The sequence below is a fragment of the Amblyomma americanum genome, chromosome 10 (genome assembly GCF_052857255.1).
Source record: "Amblyomma americanum isolate KBUSLIRL-KWMA chromosome 10, ASM5285725v1, whole genome shotgun sequence".
NCBI lineage: Eukaryota > Metazoa > Arthropoda > Arachnida > Ixodida > Ixodidae > Amblyomma > Amblyomma americanum.
This window is the reverse complement of record NC_135506.1, coordinates 113,041,832-113,060,474: the sequence shown is the minus strand read 5'-3', so window position 1 is coordinate 113,060,474 and position 18,643 is coordinate 113,041,832. Positions and strand designations below refer to the sequence as shown.

General features: G+C 45.9%; 1 protein-coding gene across 1 annotated transcript in view; it reads left to right on the top strand.

Annotated features, from left to right (window-relative positions):
* The window catches only part of LOC144108640 (procathepsin L-like), a 62,092-nt gene that overhangs the window by 19,276 nt on the left and 24,173 nt on the right, over positions 1-18,643 (top strand). The window contains exons 2-3 of the mRNA XM_077641825.1: positions 13,916-14,054; positions 17,823-18,008. Coding sequence (XP_077497951.1) covers positions 13,916-14,054; positions 17,823-18,008 — 325 coding nt within the window. The remainder of the gene's footprint in view (positions 1-13,915; positions 14,055-17,822; positions 18,009-18,643) is intronic.

Genomic DNA, 18,643 nt, shown 5'->3' with positions numbered 1-18,643 from the left:
GTCTCCGCCTCAAACGCCAAAGGCTCTGGTTCGGTTCCCAGTCTCGGCACAGGGTTTTTTTATATTCAGTGAGTGTGCGGGGGTTTCAGCGGCTCCCGTCGCCGACCGCGTGGTTGGTCACGTGATGCGGAGCAGCTGCGCGGCGCCGTCTCTGGTCACGTGGTTCGTCACGCGGTTGGTCACGTGGTGCGGTGCGACAACGGTGGGACTGCGAGCACGGCGGAACTGCGAGTTCGTAGCCAATGTAGCTCTCGCTACAAACATTGTCTCAGGGAAAGCCTTTCTTTTACCTGGAGACAAGTGGGAGTTAAAGCGGATTATGATGATGATGATGATAAGGATGGATTCTTATGGCCCAAGGGCATCTGTGGCTAAAGAGCGCCATGACACAAGGTATTTTTCTTCTACTCAAGGTGGGGTCAAAGACCCATTTCTCACGGACTTCACCCAGAATAAGGCGAGCACAACACAACGGGAAAGCTTGCACCCATTGTACCACCGGTGGGTACCCGCACCTCCCGCATGCAAGGCGGGCGCTCAGACCACTAGGCCACCGCTGCGGTGCTGTGGGAGTTAAAGCGGTCTGATAGTGCAGATTCGGAAAACAGTTCACCATCGACTGTCTCGAGCATATAAGTGCAATTAAGGCATGTTCCAAGAGTTTGCATCCCTGCAGAAGAGAAAATAAAGTTTTGTGGAGCCTTAATCATTTGCAAGTAATGATATGCAAAAACTTCTGTTGGAAGCAGTGCGAAAATGGCCTCTGGCTCTCAAAATTTAGAGCCAAAAATGCAAACTCACTTCGAGAATTTACGCGTTCTATCAAGGGCGCTTTTCAGGACAGCATTTATTCCTCAGTATTTATTTCAGAAACTTCCTGGAATTCGAATATTGCGCAAAAATTGCAAAATTTTATTCGAGTTTTCTGAAAACATCAGCGCCAAATTTTTATTTTTTTTACATTTGCCTGAAAGAACCGGAGTTCTGGTAATTAAAGATAGACATGAAGTTCTCGATTTTATTGCAATGTACTGCAAAATTAAAAGCCTTATCAAACCATATTTTGTTCACTGTTAGGCAAATGATATGTTCCGTAAAAACGAAATACCATCATAAATTCGAGTGCTTTTATATACGGGCATATTTACCATAACCAGAAAATATAAGCACTTCGAAAGTGTATTTTTATTGGCATATTTCCTAATAAATCAAAATATTAATAGGTTTACTTCTCTGCGTGGTTTTTATAGAGCAGGTATATGCAAATGGTAGATTTTCCATAGATGCAATTTAAGGAGATTTGGCTTGGGTTTGCGTTTATAAAACATTTAGTTTGAACTCTCGCAGCCATTTCATCAAGCAGAGTCTCTGTATTGAATCTTAGACAAAAGGCGCGAAATTTTATATTTGTGTTTTGTGCTTCTGACACTACAATACACGCTAGGAAAGCCCATTAAAGACAGTATACAAAGGCCTCCACTTATGTCGGCAAGCTAGTGCAGCCTAAGTCCTCGGTAAGTGAAAGCGTGGCAGACCGGGTGTCGTTTTCGCCACAAAAAAAAGAAGAATTCCGTAGTGAAAACGACAGCCTGAAGGCAACTTTGGCATCGCGTGCAATTCTGAAAAGCATCTGACTTGTTCATTGTTTTTACAATATTCTTGAACGGAGGGCACAGAACTACTGTCCGCAACTACGCAAAATCTATCCCACCGGAATGTATTCATAAAAGAAGGCAGGGTTTTGAGAAGAAAACATACTTGCCTTTTCACTTTGCTGTGAGAGCGAGAAAGAACTCAGAAATTGTATTTGAAAAGAATTTGCAGGAGTTGCAGAGTCACTGCCCCTAATCCAGGGGTGCGCTGGCAGCATCTGACTTTCGGACTAGCTGTATGGTCCTGGTTTGCTGGTCCAGGTCGCTGGTCATGGCTGCTTCCCACAGGTCTTGTGCCGGCTATGACACTTTTAACGTTGGGTCTGGTTTTTTCTAACATTCCCAAGAGGTATCATAGAGCATGGGGCTTGCTCGGCACGAAGTACAGTAACTTGGATATCTTGTGGGACTAATCGCGTTTATTTTTGTGAAGATTAGGAGATGTGTTTGTTTGAATTATCCAGTCTATGAAGTCTGAGAAGGAAATCTGTTTGTGTGGTGGTGAGAAATGTCTTCTTTCTAGCCTAAGGTTTTGCAGCTTGCCACCATAGGGCCCTAGAAGAGGGTGGATCAGGGGTGGGAATCCGCCCTGTTCATGGGAGCTTGGGCTAAATCATTCGCTATAGTTCGTTTCCGTATAGGTCTTCGCGTCCTGGTGTTTATGTTATTCTGTGTGAGTTAGAGACTCGTATGAATAGTGTGCTCTCCCTTCGGTGATGTTTTCAAGCAAGGTAGTTCCTGCAGGTTTGGAACCTGTCACTAGGTTCGGTGACTTGCTCGGTTGGTATTGAGCCTTGATGATTATGGCTAGGCCTAGTAGTACCGCTTCCGCAGGATGCTTGGCATAGATTGGAGTCCCGGTTAATGGCCGCTTCTGTTTGCGAACCACAGCTGTCGTGAGTTTGCTTCGCTCGGCACGGGCCCCGATGTCCACTTAGACCGCTTCCGTGGTCCTTAACTATTTTTTGCCTGTGCTTGGACTGTGGCTTTCTTTCAACCCTTCTGCCACTCGTGGTGTATGTGCCTGTTTATCGGATTTACTTAGTTCTCTATTGCCGCTGTAGGAATTTGGGACTTCCTTTCTCTAGTCCATAGCTCCTGCCATAGCCCCAGTTTTGACAGGATTTCATTACCCACCTGCGTTGCTGTTTGCCGTTATTTCTGAATTTCCAAGACCGGCTCCCAGAGCTTCTCGAAGGTGTTGTGTGCCCCGAGTTCACACATACGTTCCGTTGTGGTTGTTGGTGGCAAGTTTAAGACAGTTTTAATGGCTTTCCTTATAACGGTGTTAATAGCATTTCTATCAGCGATTATAATCTCTTGACGGAGGATCCGTAGGTAATTCTGTTCAAGACTATGGCTTCGACTAGGTGGAGGGTGTCTTCCTGTCTCATCCGTTTCCGACGCCAGGTCACCCTTTTAATCATTCTTGAATTTTTGTTGATTGCGGCTCCGAGAGTATTGATCGTATAATCTAATCTTAAATTGCTTTGTAACCAAGGCCCTCACAAACTGCTTTGTAACCACAGCCCTAAAACTCTGACCTTTTTTACTTGAATTTTTTTGTCTCCCAGGCACAGTTCGATTCGTCCCGGGGAATTGTAATTTTTCCTTTACAGCCTGATAAGTTCGGATTTCTTCGTGGAGCCTTGCAGACCGCCCTCATCAGCGAATTCCTTGACCAGGTCTACGGCTTCTTGCAGAGCTTCTTCTTTCTTCCCGAAGGATCTATGTATTGCACAGTAAGGCGAGGTCATCCGCGTAGAAGCTGAAGAGAACATCTTGGTGGCATGTGAAATTTATGGAAAATTTTAGCAATGCTATGTTGTATAGCTTTGGAGTGACTATAAATCCTCGTTCTGTGCCATTGCTGTAAATAGGCACAGTACGCGACTAGATGTTTCCAATTCCTATGGTGACTGAGCGATACGAGAGGGAGGACTCTACACAGTTGAAGGTTTTCTCCCCGCAGTTGAAATCGTTTAATTCGTGTGATATTGTTTGGTATTCGATATTTTCGAATGCACCTTTCAGGTCTAGTGCTAGGTGGAGGTTTTCCCCATTTTTGGTGGTCGTGTTTGTAACTTCTTCAAAAATCTGGAGGAAGGCATCTTGCGTGCAGAGTGCCTTGCGGGATCCCAGAATACAGGTAAGAAATAGGTTGTTTTCGTCGGTGTAATTTTGCAGCCTTAAGTGAAAGACTTTTTGACGCTTCTCAGGCCAGAAATTCAGGTTTGTGATACAGAGAATTCATTCTAGCGGCTTTGCAGCCTTCAGTATGGTCATGATCTGCGCGCGTTTATGTTCGGAATTAGGTCCTGCTGGTGCTTTATGCTTAGTTTGCTGATTATAGCTTTGGTGATCCTGTCTCCTCCCGAGGCAGTGTTTCTAGTAGACATATGGGGTCAACGTAGACCTATGAGAGTGTCATGGGGGCCACGTGATGGGCTTGGTTGGTCCACGTATGGAGTTGGGTAGGCCGGAGAGGGGACTCCTATTTATTTTTGAATATGACTGTATTTAAGTCTGCGTTCATGCCCGAGTATTTCTGGGGAATGAATGGAGGGTTCTGCTTGTGTCAGATTTGGCTTTGTAGGGGCCTACTGACCATGGTTTGGGTTTAAAGGGAAGGGAACCGTAGCAAGAGGCGGCAGAAAGTACGGTGGGTGGATGATATTAAGCAGTTTGAGGGGATAGGTTGGCGGAAACTCGCAGAAAACAGGGTTAATTGGAAAGACATGAGAGAGGCATTTGTAATGCAGTGGGCGTAGCCGGGCTAAGGGTAATTACAGTGATGAAGTTAGCTTTCAGCGAGTTACATACTTTATTCAGTTTTTGTAGCCCAGCTTTATCGAATACTCTTTACCTTCTCCTGTAACTTCTGTTTTATGAAATTTTAGTATTTTATTTAATCTTTGTCTTTTCCATTGTTCAAGTAGACCTCTTCGGGCTTGCCATAGGTATAGGAGATGTCTCTCTGCATACAATGTTCCTGTCGTTGTTTGGATAGTCTGGCACACTCTTGCATGAAGATCGTTTATGTTTCGAACCCAATCCTCAGTTTCGTGTGCTCTCTTGTGGCTGCCTAATATTCAAAAATTTATCGCAGTCCCTTGCTTTGAAGTGCCAAAATTATCCTTCATGAAAGATGTCTCTGTGATATGAATTTTGAGCGTTCTGCCCAGGGTTTCTCCTAGATTGGTCCAGGTGCAGCGTATGTTGCTTTTTGGTGAAAGTTAGGTCTGGGCAAGTGTCACTGGTAACACTGTTTCCTATACTATTGGTATAAATGGCGTTTGTCATTAGGCGGATGTCTACTAGCTCAGCCGCTTTCAACCCTTCCCTTCGGGGTGCCGTTGTGGCAGCCGATTGCCGCGTGTGTAGCACATAGGGGTCACCCTAAACAATCAAGGGTTCCCTCCCGCTATGCTTGTGCATTCCAGTAAAAGTGGCATGAAATCTTCCTGCGTGTTGCTCGGAGGACTGTATATGATTAGGATTAACACACTTTGCCACATTCTTCTTTGCGAGATGACCTCGATGAAAACCTCTTTTACCTCACGGAAAGACCGGTGCACATAAGGAAACAGTGACTGAAACCAAAGAGCATTGGGGAATATTTTTGCTTAATTTCTGGGGTTGCGTAATGCGAAAGTAGCAGTGCAGTAACTTATTCTGAAAAATGATTGATTAAATGGTAGAAGAAAAGCGCCCACATTGTATCGCTGGGCTCCGAATTGACGTCGGGAGGTATCGATTAAATTTGAATAAACACCTGCCGGGAGCTGTCTTTCCTTTCCAAGCATCAGCAGCCGTCGCGGTGGCTGAGTGGTTACGGCGCTCGGCTACTGGCCCGAAAGACGCGGGTTCGATCCCGGCCGCGGCGGTCGAATTTCGATGGAGGCGAAATTCTAGAGGCCCGTGTACTGTGCGATGTCAGTGCACGTTAAAGAACCCCAGGTGGTCGAAATTTCCGGAGCCCTTCACTACGGCGTCTCTCATAGCCTGAGTCGCTTTGGGACGTTAAACCCCCATAAACCATAAACCAAACCAAGCATCAGCATTGCTCGTCACTGATTCCCATTCGCTGAGATCTTTCATACCAGGAGAGTTTCGCTGAGCTTTTATTTATGCATTTATTTTCAGATACTGCAGCCCCGGTAGGTCGAAAACAAGAATAAGAACACAATACACAGCAAGATCATAAAAAGCATTGCAACAAAAGTTAGGAACAATGAACTTAAAGCCCAATAAAAATCGTTTCAGTGCAGGTAACTGTTTGTATTGGTAATGATTCCCTAAATTGAATTGAGGGGAAAAAGACATTGTTGAAAGTGCTTGTACGCGCTTGATAAGTGTAATGTTAAGCTCATGATGTAATGTGCTGGAGGAAAATTGTGCGAAAGTTTTCTACTCGTTATTGGAGAGGTGAAAAAGTGAATGAATAATGCTGTGAAAAACATTTAAAGACATGGCACTGTTCAGCGAGATGTTAGGTTAAGTGAACACGTGGCTGACGATGGCGAGAAGTGGTAGTCATATCGGAGGTAGATAAACCTAATTACTTTGCTTTGGACCGCCTAAACCCTGTCGACTTCATACTGCTTGTAAGGTTTCCAAATGATATTAGCATAGCCAAGTATAGGGCGAACAACTGTTTTATACAACAGTAATTTAGTGTTGTGCGTAGAATTAGTCAGCATATGACGCAAATATCCAAACTATCGCAGACCTGTAGTCGTAAAGAAATCAATGCGCTTCGACCAGGACAGGTTATGCTGAAAGTGGGACCAGCACATTTATATTGAAAATTTCCTTGATGGGAATTATTAATTAAATTCGCAGCTAAACAGTACACCAAAGTTTTATTAGTGACAGATATAACCACGGTGTACGGAAGTTAATCTTCATTTGCCATGCTTCACACATCTGGAAATTCGGACGAATGATTCATTTAGGTAAAGATAATCAAAGGGAGATGAAATTATGTCATATAACATGAAGTCGTTAGCATACATTCGAATTTTGGATGAAATGTCATTCGGCAAAGCGTTAATATCCAGGGTGTTTTATCTAACGTTACAGAATTTTTAAAACTAGGCTATTTAAATCAGAAGAGCGCTTTTTTTCAACATAGCATTATCAGTGGTGCAGTACATAACATTACACCTAAGGCGTGCTATTTAGCACGTTGGTTAACTAATATATAATTGTTAAGGTTTTAACTAATATTGCTGCGCTCATTAATTGTTTAAAGGCGTGTATCTTTCCCCAATTAATGCCCATATCAATTTCTGGAATTTAAAAATGCGGTTGCGGTGTTGTGGCGCAACAAATTTTGGCTATTTCGACTAGTAACATGTACTGTAGAGATTGCTTTGCCTGTAAGCTTCTCGAAAGCGCATGTATTTTGGCGCAATGTCGACAAAATTTGCTTGGATACAGCCCCTATGGTAACCGCATTTGCGAAATTCTGAAAAACTGTATTGCTATTACTTACGGTGGGCTACACGCCTCTTCATAATTAAGTAACGTAAAAGTATTAATAATAAAGTTAACTTTCCAATATTAGTTAACCAGCTTGCTAGTTAGCAGGTCTCAGCTGTATTCTGAGTTACAACACCATTGAAAGAGCTATGCCAAAAAAGCGCTCTTCTAACTCAAAATGTCTATATTTAAATATTTTTTACAGCCTTTGGTGAATGAAACACAAAGTATAGTAGGCAAATGAGAAGCGCAAGAAGCGATCCTTGAGGGACGACTGCTCACACATGCACTACCGAAGAAATGGCCGAGTTAACGGTTGCGAATTTGGAACGGTGAAACAGAACAACTTGCCATCCAATTCACCAGATGAGCGTTGTTAAGAATGACATTAAGGCTGGACAGTAGTTTTAAACGAAGCACAATATAAAAACATTTGAAAAGACATACTAATATAGTGTCAATTTGAAATGCTTTATCGACGTTATAGGCTACATAATGCGTCAACTCGACAAATCGTTTTGCTGTGCTAAATCCTCGTCAGATTCCATGCTGAATGTTATAGAGAATTATTAGATTCAGGAAATTCTATAATGTATTTGTATATTTAGTGCTTATGTTATATATATATATATATATATATATATATATATATATATATATATATATATATATATATATATATATATATATATATATTGTGGGGGGTTGAATGGGGAGATAAGTACGTTCTCCCCACCCAATCGCGGCTGACACGGTTCAAAGCCGCCCGGACCCCACCCCGTGGTCGCGTACGGTACCCAGCGCTCGCCGACCACGGCGGGCTTTGCTCTGGGGGAACAAAGGAACGACACATTGGCTGACACAAACAGGCATTTATTGCTACAGAAACAATAACGCCAGCTAGCAACAAGGTACGCTAATGAATCAAGGTCGTCCGACTCACCAGCAAGGTTCCGAGCGAATGTTCGCCCGCGCTAGGGCAAGGGATATATACTCCGAAGGCCGGACGGGACGAGTACGGGAGCCTGTCTCCCCGTCGCTTCCTCGCCCTGCCGGCAAAGAGTGGAGCCCCGAGCGACACGTCCGCTCTGGCCGACAATCCCAGCCCCACTCCCGCGCGCGGTCTTTGGCAGTCTCTGCGCAGCGATGCTGGCGCCCTCTTTTGCCAGTTAATCTAACTCACAAGGGAATGCACTCAGCCTCGAGGTGAGACCGCCGCTGCACGTTGCCTCGCGGGAAAGCAAACTCAGGGGCTGCAGGGCAGGTTCCCACATCCCCCCAACCTTAAATAGACCCACGCGCCTGAAAGTACATGCTATGGAGGAGTCTCCTGGTCTTCATGTCCTTGAGGCACGTCTTGCAGCGGAGGTCACGCCGTCAGCGTCCACGCAGACTTCCGCGGTATTCCGAAGGCGGCGTGAAGGTCTCCGCTGGGACGACTCGCATGGCCCGCGGACTACCGTGTCCGCAGGCCCGCGAATCGAAGGCCGGTGGGAAAACTGCAGGCCAGGATCCTGCAGTAGTCGCCAGGGCAGCAGCAGCCGGAGGTGACTGCTGACTGGTCTCGCCACAGCTGCCCCGGATGGATTCGGCGAACAGGATACAGGCCGCTCCGTCGCCGCAGGTGGCAGCGAGACGATGTGCACAGGACAGCAAGCCTGGGTGGCTCCACCGAATCTGCAAAATTGCCAAAACGCTCTCGGCGTGCCTTTAACGTAGGTCACGGGAGGGGAAACGGCATCCGCAAGGGCCTCGTGGCACAATGCCTAACTCGCTAGCAAAACGTGTCGGCAGCTGTGCAAACGCAAAGTTAGATAGATAGATAGAACTTTTAATCATGTCAATTGCCAGACAACATAAATCAGGCCTACCAAAGCCTCAAAGGGCTTGAGTGGCAGCGCCTGGCAGACAGCGAACGTTGGCAAAACAAAGGAAAATAGAGACGTTGCAATGAACTTTGCAAAAAAAGAAAAAGGTCACTAAACATAGTGAAACAAATATATAACTATTACAACAACAAGAGAGAGTACAGTAATTTGAAATTAATACAGTAAATAGATGAAATAACTACGGGGCAGGAAGCAGCGCGGAGACATACCGCAAAGTTTTTTTCTGGGTGTATTTAGTTTTCATGCGGAGTACAGTAGGTAGCAAGCTATTGAAACAGGCAGGTACATAGTAATGGCGTGTGCGCTTTCCGTACCGGGTTGAGGAGCGAGGAATGCAATAGCGGTATTTTGGTCTTAACTCCCGAGCAGGAACATATGGAACGGTGAACTGACTGTACCAGAAGTGTTTTAGCACAATAGTTTCTGTTAATAAAGAGTTAAAACTTGGAAGCTTTAGTCTTCTAAAAATATCAATGTCATTCGAGTGAAAGTTCGAGTGAACAAAGCCCTTTCTTGAGTTGAACGAGACTGCTCAGTTCGTGCCAGGTTACAAACAAAAAAAAAACGTGCGGGCAGCAAAGTGCGCCCCCTCTCAACGACACGGTCCGGTGGTCGTGTCTCTTTTAACGTGGTGCAGGCAGCTCCGAAAAGCCTCAGGCTCAACTACCACTCCGACAACGACCGTGACCACAACAAAGACCCGAAACGGGTTATGTGCGCGCAGCCGCGAGGAGACGTCAGCTTTGTGGTGTGGTCCTACCCCGCTCACTGCACAAAGCAGCTTCTGAGCGGTCGGCGCCCACCGTATCGGACTGTGTCGGAGCGCCCGGTGCCGAGCTGCAATACCAGCGAGCTCGTAGCGGCACCCGTGGCCCCAGGCCACTCGGCTCCCGGAGCCGCGACTCCCAGAGTCGAAAAAGAGACAGTAGAGAAAATATATACAGAAACTCGTACCACTCACGCGGCTTTCGTACTCATTCGCTTCGGGCTCGGCGACTCCGCGGGCGCTAGGCCTCGCGCTCCCTCGATGCGGACCAAGTGATTCTCGCGAAGAATCTCCAGGGGAAAAATGTGCTGAGCATGTTGAAAAGTTCAAACATGCTGCAGCGCAATACACCTCGCAATCAATAAAGCATGCCGCAGGTTCTAGCGATCAAAATTCACTCTAGGCCTAGCACTTGTCAAGTCCGGACAAAGAGCGTTCCTCGAACCGAACCGACAGTCGTCCAATGTTCCAAGAGCAGGCCCTACGTTGGGCTGCCAGATGTGGGGTTGAATTGGGGAGATAAGTACGTTCTCCCCACTCAATCGCGGCTGACACGGTTCAAAGCCGCCCGGACCCCACCCCGTGATCGTGTACGCTACCGAGCGCACGCCAACCACGGCGGGCCTTGCTCTGAGGGAACAAAGGAACGACACATTGGCTGACACAAACAGGCATTTATTGCTACAGAAACAATAACGCCAGCTAGCAACAAGGTACGCTATTGAATCGAGGTCGTCCGACTCACCAGCAAGGTTCCGAGCGAATGTTCGCCCGCGCTAGGGTAAGGGATATAAACTCCGCAGGCCGGACGGGACGAGTACGGGAGCCTGTCTCCCCGTCGCTTCCTCGCCCCTCCGGCGAAGAGCGGAGCCGCGAGCGACACGTCCCCTTGCGCCGACGATCCCAGCCGAAGCCCCCCTGCCCCCTCTCCCGCGCGCGGGCTTTGGCAGTCTGCGCGCAGCGATGCTGGCGCCCTCTCTTGCCAGTTAATGTAACTCACAAGGATATGCGCTCAGCCTCGAGGTGAGACCGCCGCTGCACGGTGCCTCGCGGGAAAGCAAACTCAGGGGGCTGCAGGGCAGGTCCCCACAATATATAGCACAGTGAAAAGGTCGCAACAGGTTCGATTATCTAGGTTTATTCACCAACGGTTTCAGACGGTGGACCGTCCTTCATCGACTTAACCCTGATGAAGGACGGTGCACCGTCTTAAAGCGTTCTTGAATAAACCTAGATAATCGAACCAATTGTGACCTTTTCACTGTGCAAGTTTTCACTGGCCCGTTGAGCAACCCTGACTGCTTCCACAATATATATATATATATATATATATATATATATATATATATATATATATATATATATTGTAGGCATCGGCCAGTAGTTACAAAGATGTTGCTTATTACCTGACTTATCTAACGGAAGCACATTGACCACCTTGCACATTGGCACAGATGACATGCAAAGTTCAAACATGAATAACCGCCCACAAACAAATGCGCATCATTAGCAACGAAAAAACACTTGGAGAATTATTTGCTAAGTATGTATTATGCTGTCAACTGCAGCGGTAAACATTTTTGATGACAAGCCGTTAATAATTGAAGGATGTAAATCGCTCCACTCGCTAGTCGCTGACGGGAAAATTAGTGTAAATGAGAGTAAGACTGCGTGAATTCATTACGCATATCGAAGAAGAAAAACGTTTGGCACACCATAACGTCCTTCACGTTTATTTATATCAAGGTTTAGCATGAGGTTTAAGGTTACTTCTGTGTTAACTGAGAAATCTCTAATATAACAAGTTGGATGATGCAGGAGAATAAAGGAGCCACATGATTATCACGGGTGAAAACTAATTGAGAGCACGCTTTAAAATCTCTAGAAATTGCTAAGAAAAATTAATTGTTTAATTGTTCAAGCAATTCAGAGACATGCAAGAGCAGACATTAGGCAGAATGGAACCCCAGGATTTACGGTGATTACATTTCAACTAACCTGGTAGATTCACGCTGTAATAAAAAAGTCATTAGCTGATTTGGTTTTTGCACGCAGTTCCTCCATTGGCGCAGTTGACCTGGCAAAGTTTGCGGGGTTATGGGAGCACCTCAATCGTCTAAGCTTGCAAACAGGATGCGAGAGATGTAATATACCCCTGTTTATCCAAGGAATGGTAGTATTTTTCTTTTCTTTTGCTCTCGCGGGAATGGCGCGTTCAATACATGAGGCGACCTTACCTCCAAACTACGCCACAAGAACATTCACATTAGTCGATATGCCAAGTGTTTCAAGTATCGAAGTCATCAGCCATCAGCCAGTGCATCTGTGTTTGTGTCCTTTTATATGCACGCGAAAAATTTCAACCCAATCTCTCTAATTACGCATACGAGACAGCGGCACTCGTCGTGAAGCTCCTCCCTTGTGTGACGCAGCTGTGGAGTGACAGGCGACGGTGATTACTTTTCACTCTTGGCCAAGTGTGCGGTATCGCCGTGCTTGACTGCATGCGAAGTCTAAAGCGGCACCACGGCAGTACTCATACACAAATAGCTTAAAGAAGCAGTGTTCGCTTCACTTTCCCCGGCACAATCATTCTTCGGTTCTGCTGGCCAAGAGCGAAAATTGATTGCCTTCGCCTGCCGCTCCGCATTCTTGTCAGACGGAGCGCCGGAGGCAACACCTCCATCACACCAGGCAGGGCCTTCATGCTGAATGCCGCGCGCTTGCATGCACAATTAAACGTATTGGGCTGAAATTTTAGGCGCGCCTATCTCAGGACACAGACGCGTTACTGAAATTGTACGACAGAGGATAGTCATCAGATGGTACTCTCTCTCAGGTCTAAATGCAAACATACATACTAACAGCAGGGCTTAAAATGTATTTATTCCATTGAGATAATTACTGATATTACGACGACAGTTAGCCCGGCGGCGGTGATGCGAAATTCTAGAGGCCCGTGTACAGTGCGATATGAGTGCACGCTAAAGAACCCCAGGTGGTCTAAATTTCCGGAGCCCTTCACTACGGCGTCCCTCATAGCCTAAGTAACTTTGGGACGCTTAACTCCCACCAAACCGAGCCAATTATACTAAAAGTTTTCATCCACCTTTCCACATATTCCATGTACAAAAACAACATTTGCGTAGTGCTCTTTTTAATTCTTTAAAAAATATTAAAGGTATGTCGTGTAATATTTCAGATAATGATTTTCATTGTGAAAAAAGAAGCAGTGCCCGTGTCTGCGTGGCCAAAAGGAGCAGCTGTCGCGTCCTGCCCTTAAAAGCGAAGTTTGAGTGTGTCCTCAATTTTTTCACCTGTCTTCTCTATTCACCAACTATACCAGTGTTTCTTACTCTCTCCCCTTCCCAAAGTTCAGGCAGGCTAGCAAGCCACCCTCTAAATCTTTTATAACACATAAAACTATCTCTCTTTTTCCTCTGCAGACCTCCAGTAGCTCGTAAGGGTTGCCTGTCGCGGCTATGAAAGACTTGGGCTGATTGATGGCGAAAACAAAAGTGTCACTGTTATTAAAAAAGACTACAAAATGAAACAGTTTCCGGTTTCTGTCTTATGTTCGTCTTTAGCAATTGTACGCTTTGTCGCAGCATTGGTCTGCTTTCCGGTTGCGTCCTTTACAACGACGCGCTACATTGCAACTATCGGTTGTCTTTGTTGTTATTAGAGAAAGCGGCAAATGTTCAGCCAGTCCTTTATTATTATTATTATTTCAGTATACTGCAAGCCAGAGTTGGCCCAAGCAGGAGGGGCATAGAACTAAAAAAAATTTCTAAAAGAGCACCAGCTACAAAACCGCGAGTCAGTAAACAGGACACAAAACCAGAGTCATCAAACAAGATACTGGGAGCCATACAATAAGTTCTTGAGCTCCTTCTCAAAATTCCTAGACTTACATAGACCCGAAGGAAGGCCATTCCACTCCGCGACAGTGTTCGGAAAAAAACTGTTCTTAAACCCACTAGTTCGCGCGAAAATTGGTGCTAATGACTGCTCATGCTGAAATTTCTCCCTACTCGTTTCTTTCTTTTTCGGCTCCCCTGCCCAGCATCATGAGGAATTTATGAAGTCACACAGATGTAGCATCCTCACCAATTGGACAGATACGCGGCGCTGTATTCGCCGCCGCCAGCTAACCTCGACGTGCGAAAGCTCCCGAGTACAGTGGACTGGCGCAGAAAAGGTTACGTGACGCCAGTCAAGCAACAGGGCTACTGCTCCTCCTGCTGGGCATTCAGTGTGGTAAGCAGATGTGCACTTTACTGAACTCGAGATGCGTTTAGTAGGCTACTGTTGCGCTTCATCCCGAGCAAAGAAAGAATTTCATTTAATTTCTAGCATCTTACTATGTTTTTCGCTTGCAACAAACGCCTCGGTAAGTGGCGTCCTAAACGCACTACTCCTGCCAGGCCTTAGCCTCGTGGAGCTTCATGACTCATGGCTTGAACTTTCGTAATGCTCATTACGTATAGCTTGGAGCGGACAAAGTGTATTATTTTGAAATGCAGCATTCCTAAAAGAAGGTACGATGGTGGTTAAATATAACGCTACTCTCAATCCTGTGGTCTCAGACATGTTGTACTAAGTACCCTGAATGTACGACTAAATTGCTGAAAACAAATGTTTCATTTACAGCCAGCCCAATTAATAAACACAGTGAAAGCATAAGTATACTTTAATTGCTCTAAACGCATATTCGAAAATAATAATAATAATAATTGGTTTTTTGGGGGGGAAAGAAAATGGCGCAGTATCTGTCTCATATATCGTTGGACACCTGAACCGCACCGTAATGGAAGGAATAAAGGAGGGAGTAAAAGAAGAAAGGAATAGGTGCCGTAGTGGAGGGCTCCGGAATAATTTCGACCACCTGGGGATCTTTAACGTGCACTGACATCGCACAGCACACGGGCGCCTTAGCGTTTTTCCTCGATAAAAAACGCAGCCGCCGCGGTCGGGTTCGAACCCGGGAACTCCGGATCAGTAGTCGAGCGCCCTAACCACTGAGCCACCGCGGCGGGTATCCAGATAAATCAGATTTTCATGTAGGGTAACTGGTATGTTGTAACTGGATGGTTACTGAGACTGCATGTTCATGTCCTACGTCAAGCGACCCTAAATACATCTTCAAGAAATGCAGTGCGTGATATTCGATAGTTTCAGTAAACTGTCTGTATGTCTTACTGATTTCATTACTCTAGTTCTCTTATATATGCAGTGATCTCAATACAATGAATTTCTGTTTTTATTTAGCGTTCGTGGCAATTTATATCATTTTCATTATTATCATTTTTATTATTAGTTATTGCAAGTGCACGAAAATGTTTTTTTCTCAAAACGTGCGAAATTAAATGAAATTGAATATTTCTGTTCATAATTGTGTACATAGCAGAAGTGGTTACACTGATATATCAACTTGTATATTATCTCTGTTTTCAGTCTAGTATCGTTGGTGACTTGTTCCTCACGCACGATTGTATTTTGAGTTTACATGGTGCCCAACGTGTGTCGGGGGGGGGGGAGGGGCTGGGGCCACTCTAAGGTTTCGTCAAAGCCTTTAATGTGTGCCTCTCCCAGCATGCTCAAGGCATCAATAAAATCAATTTTGAATTAAATAAAAACCTAGCTTGGATGCGGACAATCACCCTCACGATCTGAGTTTGAAGAGTTATGTGCTCAAACTCGAAATAGAATTCCAGTATTGGAAACAACACACTCAGGCTTCAAGCATCTCTACCGCGAGCAACAGCTGAATGAAGAATCGTTCGTCAATTTCCGTTAATTGTCTTGAATACAAACGGGATCCACTTGAAATGGGCGGCATCAGCGGACTGCTGGAGCACCGAGCTCGATGTCCGTAAGCGCATCTATAGCCTGCCTGTTTCTGCCGCTCCATTCAGGGCAAGGCGTGCTTCGCTCTCTTGTACGTACTTGAAATAAAGACGCGCCGATCTCTCACTGTATACCCTTAGCAGAGCGGAGACGAAACCGTGCCTACCGAAGGCCGGCTTGGCACGAGCCGTGGTCCGGCCTGGCCGCGTCCCTACAACTGCGCGTGCGCAGCCGGCGTCCCCTAAACCGCTACGTCCGCGCTAGTGCAGACGTGAGCAGCCCTGTCTAGAGAGTGCCGCCGAGCCTTCGCGGAACATGGAAGCGCCATCAAACGTTAGCCGCTGGGTAGGAGTTAGGTGTCCACTGCACACGCGCGGCAAAGAGAGCCGGGTGCCTGCTCACTGCTTCCTTGTCCAGCTCTCAGCTTGTGCTTTCGTTTCTCGCCGCTAGTGCTTCCCTGCGTACTTATGGAGTTTTAATATCACGTTGCCACGGTGCCCAGTTGAGCACCGAGCTGGCGTGGTTAACGCGTGTAACGGGCCGGCTAGTCATGTGCGCGCGAGTAATGGCGTTGGCGTTTCACCGCGCATTTTTCTACTCGCACCGCGCTCCGGGGTAGTGTTGTCTGTGCGAGAGACTTTACGACGCGTGTTCAGCAAAGAGGAATGGCGCTTTTTGTATCTGTACTGAACGGAAAACATGGCTATGTCTGTGAGTGATTGCGCAGGGGCATATGTAGGCTTGTTAGGTCTCTGCGGATAGAGAAGAAATGATGTGTTTTTTTGCCAGGCCAGTCCCGTGTCTGCCGATGACGGTAGGCGGGAGAGGTCTGTACAAAGATAGCTTCGTACGACCACGTTGTTACATTTCGTAGAAGAGTGTCTCGAGAAGCAACCTTTGACTGCTGAATAAGGCTTATTTCCTGGCAGTCGCTATTTCGCTTAGAATATCCTCCGGTGACACGAATTCGAAGCCAAATTTCATGTTTCACGTAGGTGTCACGCCTTTACGTCCCCAAAACCTAGCACAGGGAGAGAAAGTTGTCAGCAAAACAGAGGTCACACTGATTTTCCCCACACCGAAACATTTGCCGGATTGTGCTAAAGAGAAAGTCCCAGGGTGATACAACCTCTTTGCCGAGTCAACCTATCACGCAACGGACCGGTTCGCTTGAAAACGTTGTACTTTGGTGGTGAAATCATTTTACTGACATGTTAGGAGCGAGGTATAGGGTGAAGTGGTGTTGGGCGGGTAGATTAACTGGTTTGCATGTGCTTGCACTTCACATAAACGGAGATGAGTACAATAGCACGTCCGTGAGTACGGAAGTAAAGGCCAGGTATAAATCGCTTTGCAGCCACCAAGATGATCATTCCCCAGCGTGGTACGAACTTCGGTCTAAAGAAAGTGCGCGGCCGCCAAATATTTCAAAGAATGCCGATGCTAAAAATCAGAAGCATTTCACATTTGTATCAACTAATGCCTGAGCCTGCATTTGCTCTTCGTTTTTCTTAGTTCGTCGGCTTTGTAGGCCACTTTCGTTGCCACTCCCATGACATTCGAGCAGGTTTCTTGAAATCTGATGTCGATTACAACGAAATCACTTGCATAAAATGCCCGTTCATCAATGACCTGCACTGCCTGGCCAGAGAGGAGAGCAATCGGAAAACTCACATTTTGTGGAAGAGTTCATCGATGTCCTGAGACGGCAATCCATTCATGCCTCTTGCTAGGTCACTGGTCGTGCCAGCGTTCATGTCAGGCTCTTTGCCTCTCTTGTTAATGCCCTGGCTTAAAAGGAAGTCGATTGAGCCTAATTATTAAGTAGACCGCCAAAAACTATTAAATTTTGTGCTAAAGTGAATGCTTCAAAAATGCATACACATGATACCTTACAGAATCGCCTTGTCTTGAACGAATAGTTAAAGAATCCAGGGACTGCGCCAGTACCGCCAACCTCGTCTTCTGTGTCTGGTTTTTTTCTGCCAGCTCAATTTTTTGTAAATTTCAAATCATAAGCCAACTCGTCCAGCAAGAAGTACTTCTAAGATACCTCGCACGAATTATCTGAACTATTACCGGCGGCAAACACTCTTCGCGAGACAGAGAAAATGTACGCTTAGAATGCGCGCCGAAACTTCGGGATAACCTCTTCGGGCTTTCTTCTTTCTTCTCTAGACGGGATCCCTCGAAGGCCAACATTTTAAGAAGGCTGGCAAACTGGTGTCCCTGAGCGAGCAAAATCTTCTCGACTGCGTGGCAAACTACAGAACTTGCTACTTGGGTAACGCCTGGACAGCCTTTAAGTACATAAAGTTTAACGGCGGCATCGATACGGAGGCGAGCTACCTATACGCTGCAAGAGTAGTACTCCTCATCAATGTAACCGAACACAGTTTTCCGATAGACGATTGCGTCGGCAGCCCTACTGCTGCGGAGAATACCGGCTCTGCTCAGGTCAGCTGTCAGTGTTTATTGGGTCAGCTAAACATAATTTGCAGCGATGATATGCGAGGCAGGAATGCATAATAAACATGTATTCATGCAATGTTCGAAGAGTGGTTGGAAGTGTTCTAATCAACTTCGACACGTCTTCCGCATGCCATTATTACTGAGCCATTTCAGAATGTAATCATTGGTTAAGAGCGCTTACTTTTGCGAGGTACATTTAATTTGGCGAAAGAATAAAAGTAGCGGTTAATGTGGCACTTACGTTCTGGATGGCGTAACTGCACCACGGTATATGTACCATATATAGGCATATTGAGTATCGGCAGGCGGCTTTAATTACTGAGTGCCAGCATATTGTCTCTGGCGGTTCAATAAAGGTTGAAAGAAGCTGTAGTGTCCCTAAACATGCAAGGCAAAAAAAAAATGTGATATGTACGGCCGTTTGCACGTCATGTATAAAATTTCTTGTATTTCGGTAAATGAGTGCATTGTCCGAAACCACCCGTTTTGCAGGAAACCCTATAGTGCACCAATATGTCCTACTAAGT